Genomic DNA, 19,858 nt, shown 5'->3' on the forward strand with positions numbered 1-19,858 from the left:
CCACGTAGCAAAAGAGAGGAGGGAGAAGAAAAGGATCAAAGGGCACAAGCCAGTTCTATCTTTTTAGAACATTTCCTGAAAGCTACCCATAATACTCCCCCTTACATTTCATTAGCCAGTACTTGCCCATATAGCTATAATCAACTGCAAAGGAGGCTGGAAAATATGGTCTTTACATGGGACAGCCATATTTCTAGCTAAAAAGATCAAGGGCGTTATGACAAAGAAAGAGGGAGAGGAATACTGGAGATACTAGCAGACTCTGACACAAAAAATGAGGTAGGTGAGTATGAAGGGAGATCATCAGCTGAAAGTAAGGGGAGACAAGGGTGCTAGAGGTATGAAGAGAGAGGAGAAAGTTTAAAATAGCCATCTCAAGGGATGAGAAACTGATTTTGCTACAGAAACGTGCTAGCACATATAGGCTGAATTTAGTGCCCACCAGAAATTTGGGGTCATAAAATTAAAGTCAGACCACTAAGCACCATTGTGAGATGTACTACAGCTATATTTACCTTCTCAGATGCAAACACAGAGCAGTTCGTTAGGTTTAACCAGACTTGTGTTTTGTCTCCCAGGCATGACGGAGGGAAAGATGGACAAGGACGTTTGCAAAAGAGAGACCATGGTGTTGAACCACTGAATCAGTCAGAAGAGATCTGACATTACAAAACAAAAAACCCTTCTGGGGTCTATTCTCACATGGCAGAGGTAGTCAATTGCTAGCATTAGTTCAGCTGCTCAGAGAAGCCATTGGGGGCCCAGTTCCTTTCTCTCTTTCTGCTCTACAATCATCAGGGTGTTGCCTTTTGTCCATGCTTGTCATCCCATGGTTGCAAGATGATTGCTGCAGCTCCAGATGTCATGTCTGTGTTTAAGGAAGGAAGAAAGGAGAAAGAGAAATAGGGGCAAAGGAACATGCCAGCTGTGACTATCCCCGTTATTAGAAAAGCAAAATATTCCCTGGAACCAACCCCCAGTAGACTGCTGCTCGGTACTAACTGGACAGAACTGGGACACGTGGAAATATTTTGCTTTAACGAAGGCTCAGAAATGAGGAATCTTATTCCTTATGACATATTGCCACCCTAAGTAAAATCAGTTCTGTTAGTAATATAGGTGAGGAAATAGATATTTGGCAGAGAACTAACAATTTCTGCCACAACCATGGCATCTAATCTAGCTGAGAAGGAAAAGACAATAAGATAAAAGTGATAAATAGTGAAATAATGAGAGGTCAATGGGTTGAAGGTCCTCATAGTGTTGAAGAATTGTTGGAAGAACATACTATATGTGAGCTGGCAGTCTAGGATGCAGAGGTCATACTGCTGTGCTTGAAAAAGATTTTCAACATGATGCACTTAATGGTTACATCAAAGCCCAGGCATTAGGCATACCCTCTGGCTCTACAAGAGCATGTTTTCCAAAACTCTATTATAGCATTCACTACTCTGTCTGTAGGGGACCTTTCAAATTGCAAGTCATATTCTCTAGTGTAAGCCTCCAATAACTTTTGCTCTCACGTGGTAATATCCAAAGTCTCACAATGGTCTACAAGATCTGGCCCCTCCTACTTTTTCCACTTCACTCTCCCTTGCACCCTCCTCTTCTTTGCTACTCACACTCATAATTTAGGGTCTTTCTTCTGTCTAGATGCATGTCCTCCAAGGAGGCACATGACTTGCTCCTTCAGAGCCATCAAATATGTGCTTACATGCCACCTTACAAGTTAGACCATCCCAGTGCTCCCTATGTTCCTTTCCCAACTTTTCTCTCACCAACTAACGTGCTATTCACTCTGGCCCTCCATATCCATGGGTTCTGCATCCATGGATTCAATCAACAGTGAATTCAAAATATTTTTTAAAAAATGTATCTGTACCAAACATATATAGACTCTTTTTCTTGTCATTATTTTCTAAACAATAGAGTATAAAAACTATTTACATAGCATTTACATGGTATTAAGTATTATAAATAATCTAGAGATTATTTAAAGTGTACAGGAGGATGTGCATAGGCTATATGCAAATATTACACTATTTTATATCAGGGTTTTGAGCATACACAGATTTTAGTATTCAAGGGAGATCATGGAACCAATCCCCCATGAATAGTGAGGGACAACTGGATGTTTACTTTTCAAATTGTTTTTTGTTTTCCTAATGACTACTCAACCCCAATTAGAATGTAAACTCCATGAGAGCAGAGAAATTTGGCTGATGCCTAAAATAGGGCCCAACATGTATTAGGTACATAATAGAGGTTGATTAGTACTTATCAACAAATAAGAACAATAACTAACACTTATACAGCACTCACTATACAACAGATACTACTGTTAAACTGATTTTGCAGATGAGGAATTGAGGCATGGAGAGGTTAAGTGACTTGCCCAAGTATACCTAGTAAGTGATAGAGCCAGGATGTTAACCCACAGTTCTAACCACTATGCTGTCATCTAAGAGCCTACTCCAGGCTAGGCACTGTTTAGACACTGGTTACAGCAATGAACTAAACAGAGTCCCCCTGCTTTAGAAATAAAATAATCAGATGCAATGGATAACAGATCCAGGATTGGATAAGAGAGGAGTAAAAGTCATTTGGGAAATAACTCGGGCAATCTAAATATGAACTGGAAATTTATTATATTCAAGAATTATTGTTGATTTTATTAGGTGAGATAAAGATACTGTGAGTGAAAGAGAAACAGTTCATTTTTGAAGATTCATGTTAAAAGCATTAAGGGGTGAAATGTCATTAGGTTTTTATTTTATTTTAAAACACTTCAATAAAAAATAGATGAAGCAAAAATGGTAAAGGTTAACAACTGCTCAATCTAAGTGATGGAGAAGTGGTTATTTATGTTATTTTTTCGTATTGTTTTAGTCTGTTTGGGCTGCTATAATGAAGCCTGGGAGCTGGCTTACCCCTGTAATCCCAGCATTTTGGGAGGCCAAGGCAGGAGGATCACTTGAGCACAGAAGTTAGAGACCAACCTGGGCAACATAGCAAAACCTTGCTGCTACTAAAAATTTAAAAATTAGCCAGGTGTGGTGGCATGCACCTCTAGTCCCAGTCTCAGCTACTTGGGAGGCTGAGGCAGGAGGACTGCTTGAGTCCGGGAGATTGCGGCTGTATGATAAGCCATGATTGTATACTGCATTCTAGCTGGGGCAACAGAGCAGTACCCTGTCTCAAAAAAAGAGTCTAGATGGTTTACAGACAACAACATTTATTTCTTACAGTTCTAGAGGCTGGGAAGTTCAGGATCAAGACACTGGCAGATTCAGTGTTTGGTGAGGGTCTGCTTCCTGGTTCATAGATGGCCATCTTTTCACTGTGTCTGCACATGGAAGAGGGGCCAAGGAAGCTCCCTAGGGCCTCTTTTATAAGAGCACTAATCCCCCTCATGAGGGCTTCACTCTCATGAGCTAAGCACTTCCCAAAGTCCATACCTCAAAATGCCATCACACTGTGCATTAGGATTTATTTAATAACATGAATTTTGGGGACATACACACACATTCAGTCTATAGAAGGTATATTTGAATATTTTCATATAAAAAGGGTTTTTAGAAGCCATGGAAAAGGAAACAAATCCTTTCAAAAAGTTGCTGCTCTTATGAAGCTTACATTCTAATGAGAGGGCAGAACTCACAGTGGATCCTTGTAGGCATTCTCTTCTCTCCAATGTATTCTATACAATCCAACTTGCCATCTCATCAGCAAAATTTTTACCCTGATAGAGGTATAACTTACAGCGAAAATTTGTGAAGGAACCCTTGCCTGCTCTGACATTTTCAGTTTTTGATCTTTTACCATATTATGCCTCATAATGTCAAAAATTCTCAAAACTTTAGTTTGGGTGAAATTTTGAAAATTGCCTTTCTTAATGAGATCAAAATTCACAAAATTAAAGATTCTTCCCAGGTTAGACACAAATGTATATTGCTGTATCATACTAGAGCACAATATTTTTTTTAATGTTTGATTGTTAAGGCATCCATTTTAAGGAACTTGGGGTGAGCTGGTGTTTATCCTGGGTAGAATCAGATGACTGTTGAAGTCCTTTCAAAATGTGAGATTCCAGGAGATTCTAGTATTAGGTTAATAATCATAATAATACCCCAAACTGAGTACTTTCCCGTGTGCCAGGTATTGTGCTATTTGGGCAACTCTGCATTTATTCCAATTTTTGGAACCTGTCTTTTAGACTGCCTATATCATATTCTTTGGAATGGCTTTACCCTTTGCTTTTGTCCAGAATTATTCTGAGTTTCATCAGTAAACAAGGTAGGTATCCAAGCTGAACAATAGGTATTGTCTAGAATGAGACAGTTACAACACAGTGATAGTATGTCCCTTCCCTAGTGGTTGGTCTTGCATGAATAATGATTGTGTGTCTGTCTTCTGCAGTGTTTTCCAGAGTGGATTCTATGAACATTGCGAGAGAGATAGCTCTTCTTGTGCAGAAAATCCTATGGACTATAGAAAGTTGAGTGTCCTTGGCCCACTAAAGGCCAGCAGTGCTCCAAAAACATTGTAACCACCCCAGAAATCTCTCTGCATTTCCCAAGGCTCCCAAGGAGGACCACTATACTACATTCCATATGGAAAGGGATCATGCTGTATTGTATATCTTTGCATTCCAGAGCTGGGCACAGTGAATTGCACAAATTTAACACTCAAAGTTTGTTGAGTAATCTGAATTGTCTCACAAACTGCCTTCACAATTTAATTGCTTTCAAAATTACAAAATAAAATCTCCAAGAATGCTTTCAACACTGAAATTATTAGGCTAAGGGTAAAGCCTTGTATGATATGTGCTGTATTTCTTCTATTCAAAAAAATGTGTTTTCAAGTTTTAACATTTCTGAGATCAGCCTTTCTTATATGTGATGTCAAAAGAATCTTGCCAGTCACTACCCACAGGAGTAAGCTGTGATGCAATTGTGCAACTCAGACTAGCCATGAATAAGCATATGTTCATACCATCATCACCACAATAGAATTTTGTGCCCTAGAAGTACCACAGGTGCTTAAAATTTAAGTTACACCAGTATTTCTGATTTTTGTTTAAAACACCTTTTAAAAGATTACATTTTGATGCAGCATTAAAATAAAAAAGTTATTATAGATGCAGAAATTATGTCATAAACCAGCATAGCAAATCTCATGGAATAGACTCTAGGATTTTCAAAGCTATGGAGAACTGGTGTCACCAGTTTATATAATCATTCAGGTACTGAACAGCTCTGACAGAAGCCTTCCACTGATTTTCAGGAGAAGGTGTTTAACTTTCAGGGCTGGGAATTAAGTTAAGGAAAATATGAAATTATGAGTTGGACCAAATAAGACAATGAAAAGAAACCCTATTATATTTCGTTATGCCCCAGAATTATATTACCAGTTGAAAGAAGACAAAAGATTCACTTCACAAGTCAGAGTTGTTAAAAAAACAGTCTGTCATCATGATGCTGCATGTGATGTCAAATGGCCAAAAGTGATTTGGAAGAACCTTTAGACTGTGAATAAAAAGGCTTAGACTCAAACTTTGTTACACGAAAGTTTGTGTAATATACATTATTGTTTGGTTTTTTAAATTATGCTTTGAAACCTGAAAATCTCTTATTGATTTGTGATACGGAAATTTCAACTACATTACTCATCATTTTCATTTGATGTTCTCTTCGAGAGATCCCATCTTCTCTGACTTGTACCACCCCTAAATGTTGATAAGAGCAAATCTATAGCTTATTCTCAGATATTTCTTCTGACCTCCATACTACATGTAGGTACACTCAGCTGCCTGTTAGGCATTTCCTCTTGGAAGGGTCCACAAGCATCTCAGATTCAACACTGTATGAAACTGAATTTATCTTATTTGCCTACTCCAATCATCATCTCAACATATCTGCTCCTTCTCCTATGTCTCCCATCTCAACGAATGGTGTAACTACCACCCAGTCTCCAAGCTAGATACTTGTGGGTTATCACTGACTCTCTCGTTCTCTTTTTAATCCCCCAATCATCAAGTCATGTTAGTTCTAACACTAATCATGGTCTTTTTTCCTTTATGCCCATGATCACTGCAATAATTCAGACCTTCATCATCTCTCACCTGGACTGCCACAAATTGGATGATGAAGTTCCCAGAGTCTACCTCCTACTTCAATGTCTTTTTCCATACTGCTGACAAAACGATCTTTTCAAATCACTATTATGATCACGTCATTCTCTAATTTGCTATTTAAAAATTATAACTAGTTCTCTTTGTCACTAATGTAAATTCAAGCTCTTTCACATGATATAATCTTAGCAAGCTGCATCATTATCTGGCTCTCCCTTATCTCTTCTTCAACCTCATCTCTTGATTGTCCTCAAACAATACTGTCTACATTTTAACCACAAGGAACTCATTGAGTTCCCCCCAAATAAGCCATACTCTTGTTTATGGCCATGTATTGCATATTTCCTCCACTGTGAGCACCTTTCCTCTCTGATCCTAGCTGGCTGAGACTCAGCCCAGGCATCATTGCCTTTGTAAAGCCTCTCCCATCCCTGACCAAGTTTGCATAAGCCCACCCTTTCTCTTTGATTCTGTAGCCCACAGTGCTTCTCTCTGTCTCAGATGATGTTTATTTGTCTATCTCCCTCAACATATTCTCAAAGACAAGTCCTCCAGTGCTTAGAAGAGTGCCTAACTTAGTTATCAATAAGAACTTTGAATGTAAATGGACTAAACTCTCCAATCAAAAGACATAGAGTGGCTGAATGGATACAAAAACAAGACCCAATGATATGTTGCCTACAAGAAATGCATTTTACCTATAAAGACACACATAGACTAAAAATAAAAGAATGGAAAAAATAAAAGATATTCCATACAAATGGAAACCAAAAAAGAGCAGGAGTAGCTACACCAGACAAAATAGATTTCAAGACAAAAACTATAAGAAGAGACAAACGTCACTATATAATGATAAATGGGTTAATTCAGCAAAAAGATGTAACAACTGGAAATATATATATATATACACACACATATATATACACACACGCACCCAACACTGGATCATCGAAATACATAAAGCAAATGGTATTAGAACCAGAAAGAAAAAAAGACCCAAATACAGTAAGAGCTGGAGACTTCAACACCCTACTTTTGGCATTAAACAGATCTTCCAGACAGAAAAATCAACAAAGGAACATCAGATTTGATCTGCACTACAGATCAAACGGACCTAATAGATATTTACAGAATATTTCATCCAATGGCTGCAGAAGGCTCTATGTGCAGATCAGCACATGGATCATTCTCAAGGATAGCCCAAATGTTAGGTCACAAAAGAGGTCTTAAAACATTCAAAATAAATTGAAATAACATCAAGCTTTTTCTCTGACCACAATAGAATAAAACTAGAGATCAATAACAAAAACAATTTTGGAAACTACGTAAATACATGGAAAATAAACAATATGCTCCTGAATGACCAGTGGGTCAATGAAGAAATTAAGAAAACGGAAAAATTTCTTGAAACACAAGATAATGGAAACACAATAACATACCAAAACCTGTGGAATACAGTGAAGGTAATGCTAAGAGGGAAGTTTATAGCTAGCTATAAGCAACTACATCCAGAAAAAGGAAAACTTCAAATAAATAACCTAATAATGCATCTTAAAGAACTAGAAAATCAAGAGAAAACCAAACCCAAAATTAGCAGAAGAAAAGAAATAATAAAGATCAGAGCAGAAATAAATGAAATAAAGTACAAAAGATCAATGAAACAAAAAATTGTTTTGAAAAGATAAATTGACAAACCTTTAACTAGACTAAGAAAAAAAAGAAGACCCAAATAAATAAAATCAGATGAAAAAGGAACTAATACAATCGATACTGCAGAAATTTGAAAGATCATTAATGGCTACTATGAGGAATTATTTGCCAATAAATCGGAAAATTCAGAAGAAATATATAAATTCCTAGACACATATACCCTACTATGTCTGAACCATGAAGAAATCCAAAATCTAAACAAACCAATAACAAGTAGTGAGACTGAACCCATAATAAAACATCTTCCAGCAAAGAAAAGCCCAGCACCGCCGGGCGCGGTGGCTCACGCCTGTAATCCCAGCACTTTGGGAGGCCGAGGCGGGCGGATCACAAGGTCAGGAGATCGAGACCATGGTGAAACCCCGTCTCTACTAAAAATACAAAAAATAAGCCGGGCGCAGTGGCGGGCGCCTGTAGTTCCAGCTACTCGGGAGGCTGAGGCAGGAGAATGGCGTGAACCCAGGAGGCGGAGCTTGCAGTGAGCCAGGATCGCGCCACTGCACTCCAGCTTGGGCGACAGAGCAAGACTCCGTCTCAAAAAAAAAAAAAAAAAAAAAAAGAAAAGCCCAGCACCCGATGACCTCACTGTTGAATTCTACCATATATTTAAAAAAGAACTAATACCAATTCTACTCAAACCATTCCAATAAACAGAAGAAGAGGAAATACTTCCAAACTCATTCTACAAGGCCAGTATTACCCTGATACCAAAGCCAGACCAAACACATTAAAAAGAGAAAAAACTATGGCCAATATCCCTGATGAATATTGATGCAAAAATCTCAAAAAAAAAAAAAAATATACTAGCAAATTGAATTCAACAACACATTAAGAAGATAATTCATCATGACCAGTGGGATTTACCCCAGAAATGGAAGGAGGGTTCAACATATGCAAATCAATCAATGTGATACCTCGTATCAACAGAATAGAGGACAAAACCATATGATCATTTCAACTGGTGCTGAAAAAGTATCTGATAAAATTCAACATCCCTTCACAAGAAAAACCTTCAGGAAAGTGGGGATAGAAGGAACATATTTCAACATAATAAAAGTCATATATAGGCCGGGCGCAGTGACTCACACCTGTAATCCCAGCACTTTGGGAGACCAAGGTGGGCGGATCATTTGAGGTCAGGAGTTTGAGACCAGCCTGACCAACATGGTGAAACCCCATCTCTACTAAAAATACAAAAAAAATTAGCCGGGTATGGTGGCCTGCATCTGTAATCCCAGCTACTTGGGAGGCTGAGACAGGAGAATCACTTGAACCCAGGAAGCAGAGGTGACAGTGAGCCCAAATTGCACCACTGCACTCCAGCCTGGGTGACAGAACAAGACTCCATCTCAATAAATAAATAAACAACTAACTAAATAAATAAAAGCCATATATGACAGACCCACAGCTAGTATCATACTGAATGGGGAAAAACTGAAAGCCTTTCTCCGAAGTTTGGGAACATGACAAGGATGCCCACTTTCACCACTGTTATTCAACATAGAATGTAATGTGAAGTCCTGGCTAGAGCAATCAGAAAAGAGAAAGAAATAAAGGGCATCCAAATTGGAAAGGAAGAAGTCAAATTATCCTTGTTTGCAGGTGATATGATCTTATATTCAGAAAAACCTAAAGACTCCACCAAAAACCTATTAGAACTAATAAACATGTTCAGTAAAGTTGCAGGATTCAAAATAAGCATGCAATCATCAGTAGCATTTCTATAAGCCAACAGCATACAATGTGAAAAAGAAATCAAGACAGTAATCCCATTTACAATAGCTACAAATAAAATTAAATATCCAGGAATTAACAAAAGATGTGAAAAATCTCTGCAATGAATACTACAAAACATTAATGGAAGAAATTGAAAAGGATATCAAAAAAAGGAAAGATATTCCATGTTCATGGATTGGAAGAATGAATATTGTCAAAATATCCATACTACCCAAAGCAATCTACAGATTCAATGCAATCCCTATCAAAGTACCAATGACATTCTTCATAAAACTAGAAAAAACAATCCTAAAATTTATATGGAACCACAAAAGAGCCAGAATAGCCAAAGCTATCCTGAGCAAAGAGAATAAAACTGGAAGAATCACATTACCTGATTTCAAATTATACTACAAAGCTATAGTAACCAAAACAGCATGGTACTAGTATAAAAACAGACAAATAGACAACAGAACAGAATGGAGAACCCAGAAATAAGACTGTACACCTACAACTCTGATCTTTGACAAACCTGACAAAAAAAAAAAAGCAATAGGGAAAGGATTCCCTATTCAATAAATGATGCTGGAATAACTGGTTAGCCATATGCAGAAGATTGAAACTGGACCCTTTCCTTACACCACACACAAACTTTAACTCAAGATGGATTAAAGACTTAAATGTAAAACTCCAAACTTATAAAAACGCTGGAAGAAAACCTAGGCAATACCATTCAGGACTTAGGCATGGGCACAGATTTCGTGACAAAGATGAGAAAAGCAACTGCAACAAAATTTTTGTCAACAAAAATTGACAAATGGGATCTAATTAATTAAAGAGCTCCAGAACAGCAAAAGAAACTATCAATAAAATAAACAGACAACTTACAGAATGGGAGAAAATTTTTGCAAACTATGTAACCAACACAGGATGCATCTGTAAGGAACTTAAACAAATTTCTGAGAAAAAAAAAAAAAAAACACATTAAAAAGTGGGCAAAGGACATGAATGGACACTTTTCAAAAGACGACATACATGCGGCCAATGATCACATGAAAAAAAGGTCAACATCACTGATTATTAGAGGAATGCAAATCAAAACCACAATGAGACACCATCTCACACCAGTCAGAATGGTGATTATTTAAAAGTCAAGAAACAACAGATGCTGGTGAGGTTGCAGAGAAATAGGAATGCTTTTACACTGTTGGTGGGAATGTAAATTAGTTCAACCATTGTGGAAGACAGTGTGGCAATTCCTCAAAGATCTAGAACCAGAAATACTGTTTGACCCAGCAATCCCACTACTAGGTATGTGCCCAAAGGAATATAAATCATTCTATTACAAAGATACATGCACAAACATGTTCACTGTAGCACTATTCACAGTAGCAAAGACATGGAATCAATCCAAATATCCATCAATAATAGACTGGATAAAGAAAATGTGGTACATATACACTATGGAATACTATGCAGCCATAAAAAGGAATGAGACCATGTACTTTGCAGGGACATGGATGGAGCTGGAGGCCATTATCCTTAGCAAGCTAATGTGGGAACAGAAAATACCACATGTTCTCATTTATAAGTGGGAGCTAAGTGATAAGAACACATGGACAGATAGAGAGGAACAACATACACTGGGTCCTATTGGAGGGAGGAGGGTGGAAGGAGGAGAGGATCAGGAAAAATAACTAATGGGTACTAGGCTTAATACCTGGGTGATGAAATAATCTGCACAACAAATCCCCATGACACAAGTTTACCTATGTAACAAATCCGCACATGCACCTTTGAACTTAAAAGTTAAAAAACAAATAAGCAAACAAAAAGCCCAGAAGAATGGATAAAGAAAAAGTGGTATATATACATAGTGAAGTACTATTCAGCCACAAAAAAGAATGAGATCTTGTCATTTACAACAACAGGGATGGAACTGGACTTCATTATGTCAAGTGAAATAAGCCAGGCAAGCAAGGACAGGATTCACATGTTCTTATTTATTTGTGGGAGCTAAAAATTAAAATAGTTGAACTCATGAAGATGGAAAGTAGAAGGATGATTACTAGAGTCTGGGAAGGGTAGTGTGGGTTAGTGAGGAAGTGAGGATAGTTAATGGGTACAAAAAAATAGAAAGAATGAATAAGAACTAGTATTTGATAGTACGACAGAGCAACTACAGTCAGTAATAATTTATTGTACATTAAAAATAACTAAAGAGTATAATTGGATTGTTTGTAACACAAGGGATAAATGCAAGCTTGAGGTGATGGCTACCCCATTTACCCTGATGTGATTATCATGCGTTGCAAGCCTATACCAGAATAGCTCATGCACCCCATACATATGTACACCTACTATGTAGTCACAAAAATAAAAAATAAAATAAATGAAATAAATAAAAATTTGAAAATGTTTGGTAAATGAATATACTGATGCTGTACAATCCTCTACATCTCAAATTGGGGCACTACTGGGAGTATGTGGTAGTGTGACAGGAACATAATAAACAAGAGATCTATTATTTGGGGCATGAGTTTTATCTAAATATTTTGAAGTAAAATCCATTACTTTTATATTGAAACAAAAATGGATATATAATGAAATGGAGTGAAAAATTGCTATAATTTATATGCCAAAGCATGAGCTATCAAAGATATTTCCCACTTACTTTGGGCTGTTTAGACTCAACCCCAGAACCTACAGGGTCCCACTTTCCCTCTTTTGTTGTCATGGATAGTCAATAGAAAAAAAAACTCAGAAATATCACACCATATTACATTTCTATCCTATTTTATAAACATAAAATAGCATATATTTTATGCAAATAATTGTATGAACATAACTTCATATATAGCGTTTATGAACAAAAATGGTTTTTATTTGCATGACTCAAAATGTTATCTGTTTCAGTAAAAGCAAAAAAATTCATAACCAACTCAAACCCTACATATCTGCATATGTACTTGTACTGAATATACACTATTACAAAGGGGAATGAGTGGACAAATAAACCTGCTGTTAACACTGGTTGCCTCATGGGATTGGGTAGTTTGGTAGGGGGTGCGGGTTAAACAACTGGCTTTGCCTTTACATCTTCATATTATGTTTGTCACAACAACAAGCATGTATTACTGATACATTTGGAGGAAAAAATTAAAAATTAGTATTTTAATAAGCAAAAATGGAGTCCATATTGATTTCGCCCAGTTATCTGCAAATTCTGAAAATTAGACTTTATATTCCAATACTACTTACTGATATTTCATCACCGATTCTATTTTTTTCAAGAGAAAACCTCAGAAAGTGAAAGATTAGTGTAACCTTTCTTTTTTAAATTGTAAATGTTTCTGAATATGCTTTTTCAAATTAAAAGAGGCTTAATAAACAATTTTAAATTATGATTCTTAATTACAATTGAGCAACTCCTAACTGTTTGTCATAGAAGCTTTTTGGTGTGAATTTCAAAAACAGCTATCCACTTTTGGGGAGAGAGAGCTTAAAGAAGTGACTGGGGTTTCACCTGGTTTAAAAGGTTGGAAGTGGGCAATTAAAGGTAGCAACGTCCCAGTTGGATTTCACAACTACTTAATAATACAAGCTTTATGTTGGTGTCGTAGGCATGTGTAACAGCTGGCAAGACAGCATCGTTTGTCTTTGACTTTACAGTGCAAAATTAGGGCTCTTTTTTATGTCAGACGATATGCATTTTTAAGCAGATGTCACAGATATTAGAAATACAACAACAATAGTAATCCAGGCTCTGGAGGCAAAGTCAGGGTGGGAAATAGTCCATGCCCCTTTTTAAGAGAAGCTTACCCATCCCCATAGCATCTAAAAGAACACAGTGCGTCTTCATGAACATTAGTCAGGATTCAGAGTTCTTTGGGGCAAATAAATTTCTGGCCGTAGTTTTGTTTTGTTTTGTTTTTTCCCAGAACAATAATAGCAATTATACATTCTAAAATAGCCTAATTTCATACATCTTATTTCATTGTTCTTATAAATCAGAGACCTCCATCTAATCTCTGGTCTTGGGGACCATCTGTGGACCTCCTGAGATTCTTGGCCAAACAGGTAAAAAAAAATGACTGAAGAAGTGATTTAACAGTAAGGAAGATGAGAAATTTAAGCTCCCTTTATCACAGCATTCTATTCTATTTTTATCAGAGCTTTTATCATTATCTAGTATTATCTTATTGATGGTCTGTCTTTCCCCACTAGAATATAAGCTCTCTGATGTCAGGGATCTGATCTGTCTTATTCAGCCTCTAATAATCCTGGGCACACAGTAAGCACTCCTCAGAAAGTGGCTGACAGACCCAATGTAACAAGTGCAAGGACAGAGGTAGGAGAGGGCTGCTTTGGGAGTTCACAGGAGCCTGAACTGATATTTTACATGGAGATGAGCACACTCTTAGAGATCACTGTGGTGGTTTCATTTATCCATTCAACAAACATTTATGCAGAATCCTCTGTGAAGGAAATACAAATATTTTACCCCAAAATATATATCTTTGACATATTTTGAAATAGTTGCCACAGGGCCAGCAAACAGAAGTGGTATTGCAAAGCTGTCTTTCATGGAGAAATTTTGCTTCTGTAAAGAATCTCCGGCCGGGCACGGTGGCTCAAGCCTGTAATCCCAGCACTTTGGGAGGCCAAGACGGGCGGATCACGAGGTCAGAAGATCAAGACCATCCTGGCTAACACGGTGAAACCCCGTCTCTACTAAAAAATACAAAAATCTAGCCAGGCAAGGTGGCGGGCGCCTGTAGTCCCAGCTACTCGGGAGGCTGAGGCGGGAGAATGGCGTGAACCCGGCAGGCGGAGCTTGCAGTGAGCTGAGATCTGGCCACTGCACTCCAGCCTGGGCGACAGAGCGGGACTCCGTCTCAAAAAAAAAAAAAAAAAAAAAAGAATCTCCATCAATGCTGCCAAGGTTCCTCTTTCCAGTCATTTCCTGGATCTGGGAGAGATTGAGTCTGATACCTTTAAAAGACTGAAAAGAAACATTTGCCATCTATTCTGTCTGAGGGAGGCTGCATCTACACACAAGGCCATCTTTGCTAGCCAAGCCTCTTCCTTTCTCCCTCTTATAACCTGTTTCGCCACTGAACCTGATTTATAAACATAACCTGGTTTTGGCCATGCCCTGAGCCCCCATTCTTTCTGTAACCCCAAGATGATACATAAGCTTCCGTAACTTATTGGGATGTTGGGTCTTCATACTGAAGGCTCCTGTATATACGCGTTAAATAAACTCGTATGCCTTTTCTCCTATTAATCAATCTGCCTCATGTTAGTGATTTTCAGCAAACTTTTAGGAGGTCAAGAGCCTATGGCCCACACCCTAGGCATAATATAACAATGAACAAACTGATACAGGTACTGCCCTCATTAAGCTTATAATCTAGTGGGAAGATAGACATGTAAAAAGTCATACAACTGGCCACACGTGGTGGCTCATTCCTGTAATCCAAGCACTTTGGGAGGCCGAGGCAGGTGGATCATGAGGTCAGGAGTTCAAGACCAGCCCAGCCAAGATGGTGAAATCCCATTTCTACTAAAAATACAAAAATTAGCCAGGCGTGGTGGCGGGTGCCTGTAATCCCAGCTACTCGGGAGGCTGAGGCAAAGAACTGCTTGAACCTGAGAGGCAGAGGTTGCAGTGAGTCGAGATCACACTATTGCACTCCAGCCTGGGTGACAAGAGTGAAACTCCATCTTAATAATAATAATAATAACACCTCCTTCTAGGGTTGTTCTGAAGTTCAAACAAGTTAGTATTTTCAAAGTACTGATAACAGTTCCTGCTATCCAAAAGAGGTGAGCTAGTATTACTTTTAAGTCAGGGTGTGCTATGGACTGAATGTTTGTGCCCCACCCCCCTCGCCCACCAAAACCCATATGTTGAAATCCTAACCCAGGGTAATGGTGTTAACAGGTGAGGATTTGGGGAGATAATTAGCTCATGAGGGTAGAGCCCTAATGAATGAGATCAATGCCCTTATAAAAAGACACACAAGAGCTTGCTGGTTTTCTCTCTTTCTCTGCCATGTGAAGAAACAAATGAAGAAGGCTGTCTGCAAACTAGGAAGAAAGACCTCACCAGACACCGGATCTGCCGGCATCTTGACCTTTGAATTCCAGCCTCCAGAGCTGTAAGAAATAGAATTCTGTTGTTTAAGCCACCCAGTTCATGGTATTCTGTTACAGCAGCCTGAACTAAGACAGGGACAAAACAGATACAAAATTGAGAGAACACTCAATGGAGGCCAAGTCAGAAACTTATTGAGCTCTATTCCTTGCCACCTGGCTCTATTAAAAAATGTGAAGGCATTATGTCTTGATTTATTTTCTTCTGAAGAAAGCTCTTTTGTTGTAGAAATTGACTATGCCATGAACATACCTGAGACAACTATAAAATGAAATTCTAGAAACAGACCTATACATTCATTATGTTTTCTAACTTAGAACACAAAGCAAATTTCTTACTTTACTCTTTTTTAAAAAGTTTTTAACAGCTTCATCGAGATGTAATTAATATACCATAAAATTCACATTTTTAAAGTATATAATTCAGTGGTGTTTACTATATTCAGAGTAGTGCAATCATCACCACAATATAATTCTAGAACATGTTCATCATCCCCCAAAGAAACTTCATACCCATTAAAAGTCACTCCTACTCTCTGCTCCTCCCAGCTCCTGGCAGTCACTAAACTACTTTCTGTCTATGAATTTCTCTATACCTACCTTTGCTCTTGGAAAGACAGGCAGAGATGAACTGTGCTGTCTTTGGGATTGCCAAAGTTTACCCTCAGATTCCTGAGGGAAAATAAATGATTTCTGATCAATTACAGTTGGAAGTAACCTAAGTAAAAAGAAATGGAATTTAAAATCAAATTTGCTATCTTAAAAGCTTCTCAAATTGTAATTTTAAAACAATGCTTCCTAATTAAGCTTATATTTTATAGGAAATATTCTATCGGTAATTACAATAAATTAAACTAATCTTTATCATTTTTGCCACTGTAAAACTGTAGTTGTTTTATTAAGCATAAGAATTTCCAAGTCTGATAAAGACCATTATAGCATGAATAAAAAGCTCTATTTCTGGCTGAGTTTATATGATTAACAACTGAAAGAATTACTGCACTATAAAACATTCTTGGTAAAAGAAAATACATAATGTTGTATTTTGTTTAATAAAATCAAATTACAGGAGAGCCAATGTTAAATATATGCAAAATGATGGTCCCTAAGTGGTTAATACTTATATTCTTGAAATCTCTGCTATTTTATATAGTTGTAAAGATTTAAATATCAAAGGTGGTTAAACATTTTCCTTATTAAGCAGTGGATAGTTTCATGGGAGTGCAATATAAAAAAAAATAAAATTGTAAGAATGAGTATTTGTGTGGTATGTTATGTCTTAAAATTTTTAATTTGAAAGCAAGTTCAAGATCTTTAAGATTATCAATATAATTATTACTAACAAAACTCACCCACCAATAACTCAATACAACTCAATAACTTGATTCTATTGTGATACCCACTTTTGCAAAATTATCATTAAAAAGCAACTAACGGAGTTCTAGTTTCACTCCAACATGTAATAAGCTTGGAAGTTGTCATTCCTATTCTCACAACAAGAAAAAAGCTGAATGAACCAAAAACAACTCTTCTTCTATCTATCAGAGAATTGAGATCACAGGGTAAACTGCTGTCCTGAAAGCTGGAGAGAGGAGTAGTATAAAGCATCACAGCCTGCAGGGAGCAGAAGCCTGAGAGAAGTCAGCTGTTGGAACCTGCACTGACAAGAACACTTAAGCTTTAATCGACACATTTCTCGAGGCTCAGTGTGGACTAGCTTGAGAGTTAAAAATTCTTAGGGGCAAGGAGGAGAATCTTAGAGGGTCCCATACTTTTGTGAGTTTTACCTCCAAGAGCCCCAACGTGTTCTCACTGTGAAGATCAGAGAATCTGCTCCTGCTTCCAGCAGCGGGAGAAGGAAATAGCTATTTTGGAATATTCCCGGGGAGCTCTGTTCTTCGTTCTATTCTCTGTAATGAAGGCAAGTTCTCAAGGAAACTGTCTTACCAAAGCCTTATCTGACCTGAAGAAGGGCAATTAGACAACTTCCACCCACTCTAGCCTTCCTATCTCACTAAAGGGGAGGAAATGCTGAGAAAAACTTGTCAAGGTAACAGCCCAGGGCAAAGACTCACCAAAAGACTGAGACCTAATTATAGGAGTATAGAATGCTTCCTTCTACACACACCTTACCACCACATTTACAGAGCCCCTGATAACAGAAGACTATATATGAAAGACTGCAAAGTTTAGACTCTTTTTAAGAAGGGGTTTCTAGGGAAACCCAAAGACAAAACAGGAGACAAAAGGGGTGATAAAAACAAAGATACTGCTTTGGGAGGCCGAGGCGGGCAGATCACAAGGTCAGGAGTTCGAGACCACAGTGAAACCCCACCTCTACTAAAAATACAAAAAATTAGCCAGGCGCAGTGGCGAGCGCCTGTAGTCCCAGCTACTCAGGAGGAGGCTGAGGCAGGAGAACGGTGTGAACCCGGGAGAGCTTGCAGTGAGCCAACATCACGCCACTGCATTCCAGCCTAGGGAACAGAGCGAGACTCTGTCTCAAAAAAAAAAAAAAAAACAAAAAACAAACAAAAAAAAACACAAAGATACTGGAGGAAATGCTCAGATGCCAACAGTTAACAGCAAACAGTAAACACAGTGTAACTCCTAGTCAGATAAACACAAGCCCTCACACTGAAGGCCTATTTATCTTAAATGCTATTACCCAATGATGTAATGATGGTATATAGGCTTCAATAAAAAATGATGAGGCATGCTGAAAGGAAAGAAAAAAACAGTCTGAAGAGACAAAGCAAATATCAGAACCAGATTCAGCTGTGCCAGAGATTTTGGAATTATCAGACCAGAAATTTAAAATAACTCTGATTAACAGGCTAAGGGCACTAATGAAAAAAGTGTACAACATGCAAGACAAGATAGGTAATGTAAGCAGAGCAATTTAAACTTTAAGAAAGAATCAAGAGAAAATGCTAGAAATAAAAAGTATTGTTTTAAGAAGTGAAGAATGTCTTTCATAGGCTTATCAATATATTGAATATGGCCAATGAAACAAAATCAGTGATCTTGAAGAAATGTCAATATAAACTCCTCAAAGTGAAACGCAGAGGGGAAAAAAGAATGAATAAAACAGTACAGAATATTCAGTTATAAACAGTGTGACATACTCATTATAGGAATACAAGAAAAAGAAGGGACAAAAGAACCAAAGAAATATTTGAGTAATAATGGCTGAGAATTTTCCAAAATTGATGACAGACACCAAACTACAGATTCAGGAATTTCAGAGAACACTGACCAGGATAAATGCAAAAAACAAAACAAAACAAAACAAAACCCTACACCTATACATATCATATTTAAACTATGAAAAACCAAAGACAAAGAAAATCTTGCAAGAAGTCAGGGAGAAAAAAACACCTTACCTATTGATAATAATTATACTGAACTTTTTTTTTTTTTAGGAACTATGCAAGAAGAGAATGAATTGAAATATTTAAAATGTGGAAAGAAAAAACCCACTAACCTGTAAAAACTATCCTTCAAAAGTGAAGGGGAAATAAAGATGTCTTGAGACAAATAAAAACTAAGAGAATTTGTTGCCTGAGACCTGTCTTGAAGAATTTCCTGTTAAAGGAAATTATTTGGAGGGAAGAAAAATTATATATGTTTGCTATGGGATATATGAGGCAAAAAGAAAACCCAGGACACTCACCACCATGCTGTTCCTTGTGTCTCAAGACCCTCAGCTGGTCTGCCTTCTCTCCGTCTTGCAGAGTCTTTTAAAGTTTGTTTTAAATATAATGCCCAAAGTTTTTAGTTGTACTTAGCAGGAGGCATAAAAGACAGTATGTCACCACCTTCCCAGAAGTGAAAGTATCTTGGTGTATTTCTTTAATCCTTTTACTTCCACGGATGATGTGTTTAGAAGTGAATTTAGATACTGATAATTGAATTGAGATATAATTTTGTACCCTGCTTTTTTCTCCCTCAGCATATGCTATGAGAAATTTTCCATGTCATTAAAATTTCTTCAATATCAGTTTTAATAGCTACATAACATACATATAGATGCGTTAAAATGAATTTAATCATTCTTTTACTGTTGATACTTAAGGTATATCCAAAGTTATTGCTTTAGGTACAATGCTAAAATGAACATACTTATACAGACAT

At 37.4% G+C, this 19,858-nt stretch overlaps 1 protein-coding gene across 7 annotated transcripts in view; it reads right to left on the minus strand.

The window, feature by feature from the left end:
* Positions 1 to 19,858, minus strand: part of IQCH (IQ motif containing H) — a 257,954-nt gene that overhangs the window by 214,073 nt on the left and 24,023 nt on the right. For all 7 annotated transcript variants that reach the window (XM_031668549.1, XM_031668548.1, XM_009210478.3 and 4 more), the window contains exon 4: positions 16,322 to 16,439. In XM_031668549.1, coding sequence (XP_031524409.1) covers positions 16,322 to 16,439 — 118 coding nt within the window. The remainder of the gene's footprint in view (positions 1 to 16,321; positions 16,440 to 19,858) is intronic.

The sequence above is a fragment of the Papio anubis genome, chromosome 7 (genome assembly GCF_008728515.1).
Source record: "Papio anubis isolate 15944 chromosome 7, Panubis1.0, whole genome shotgun sequence".
In the NCBI taxonomy this organism is placed as follows: domain Eukaryota; kingdom Metazoa; phylum Chordata; class Mammalia; order Primates; family Cercopithecidae; genus Papio; species Papio anubis.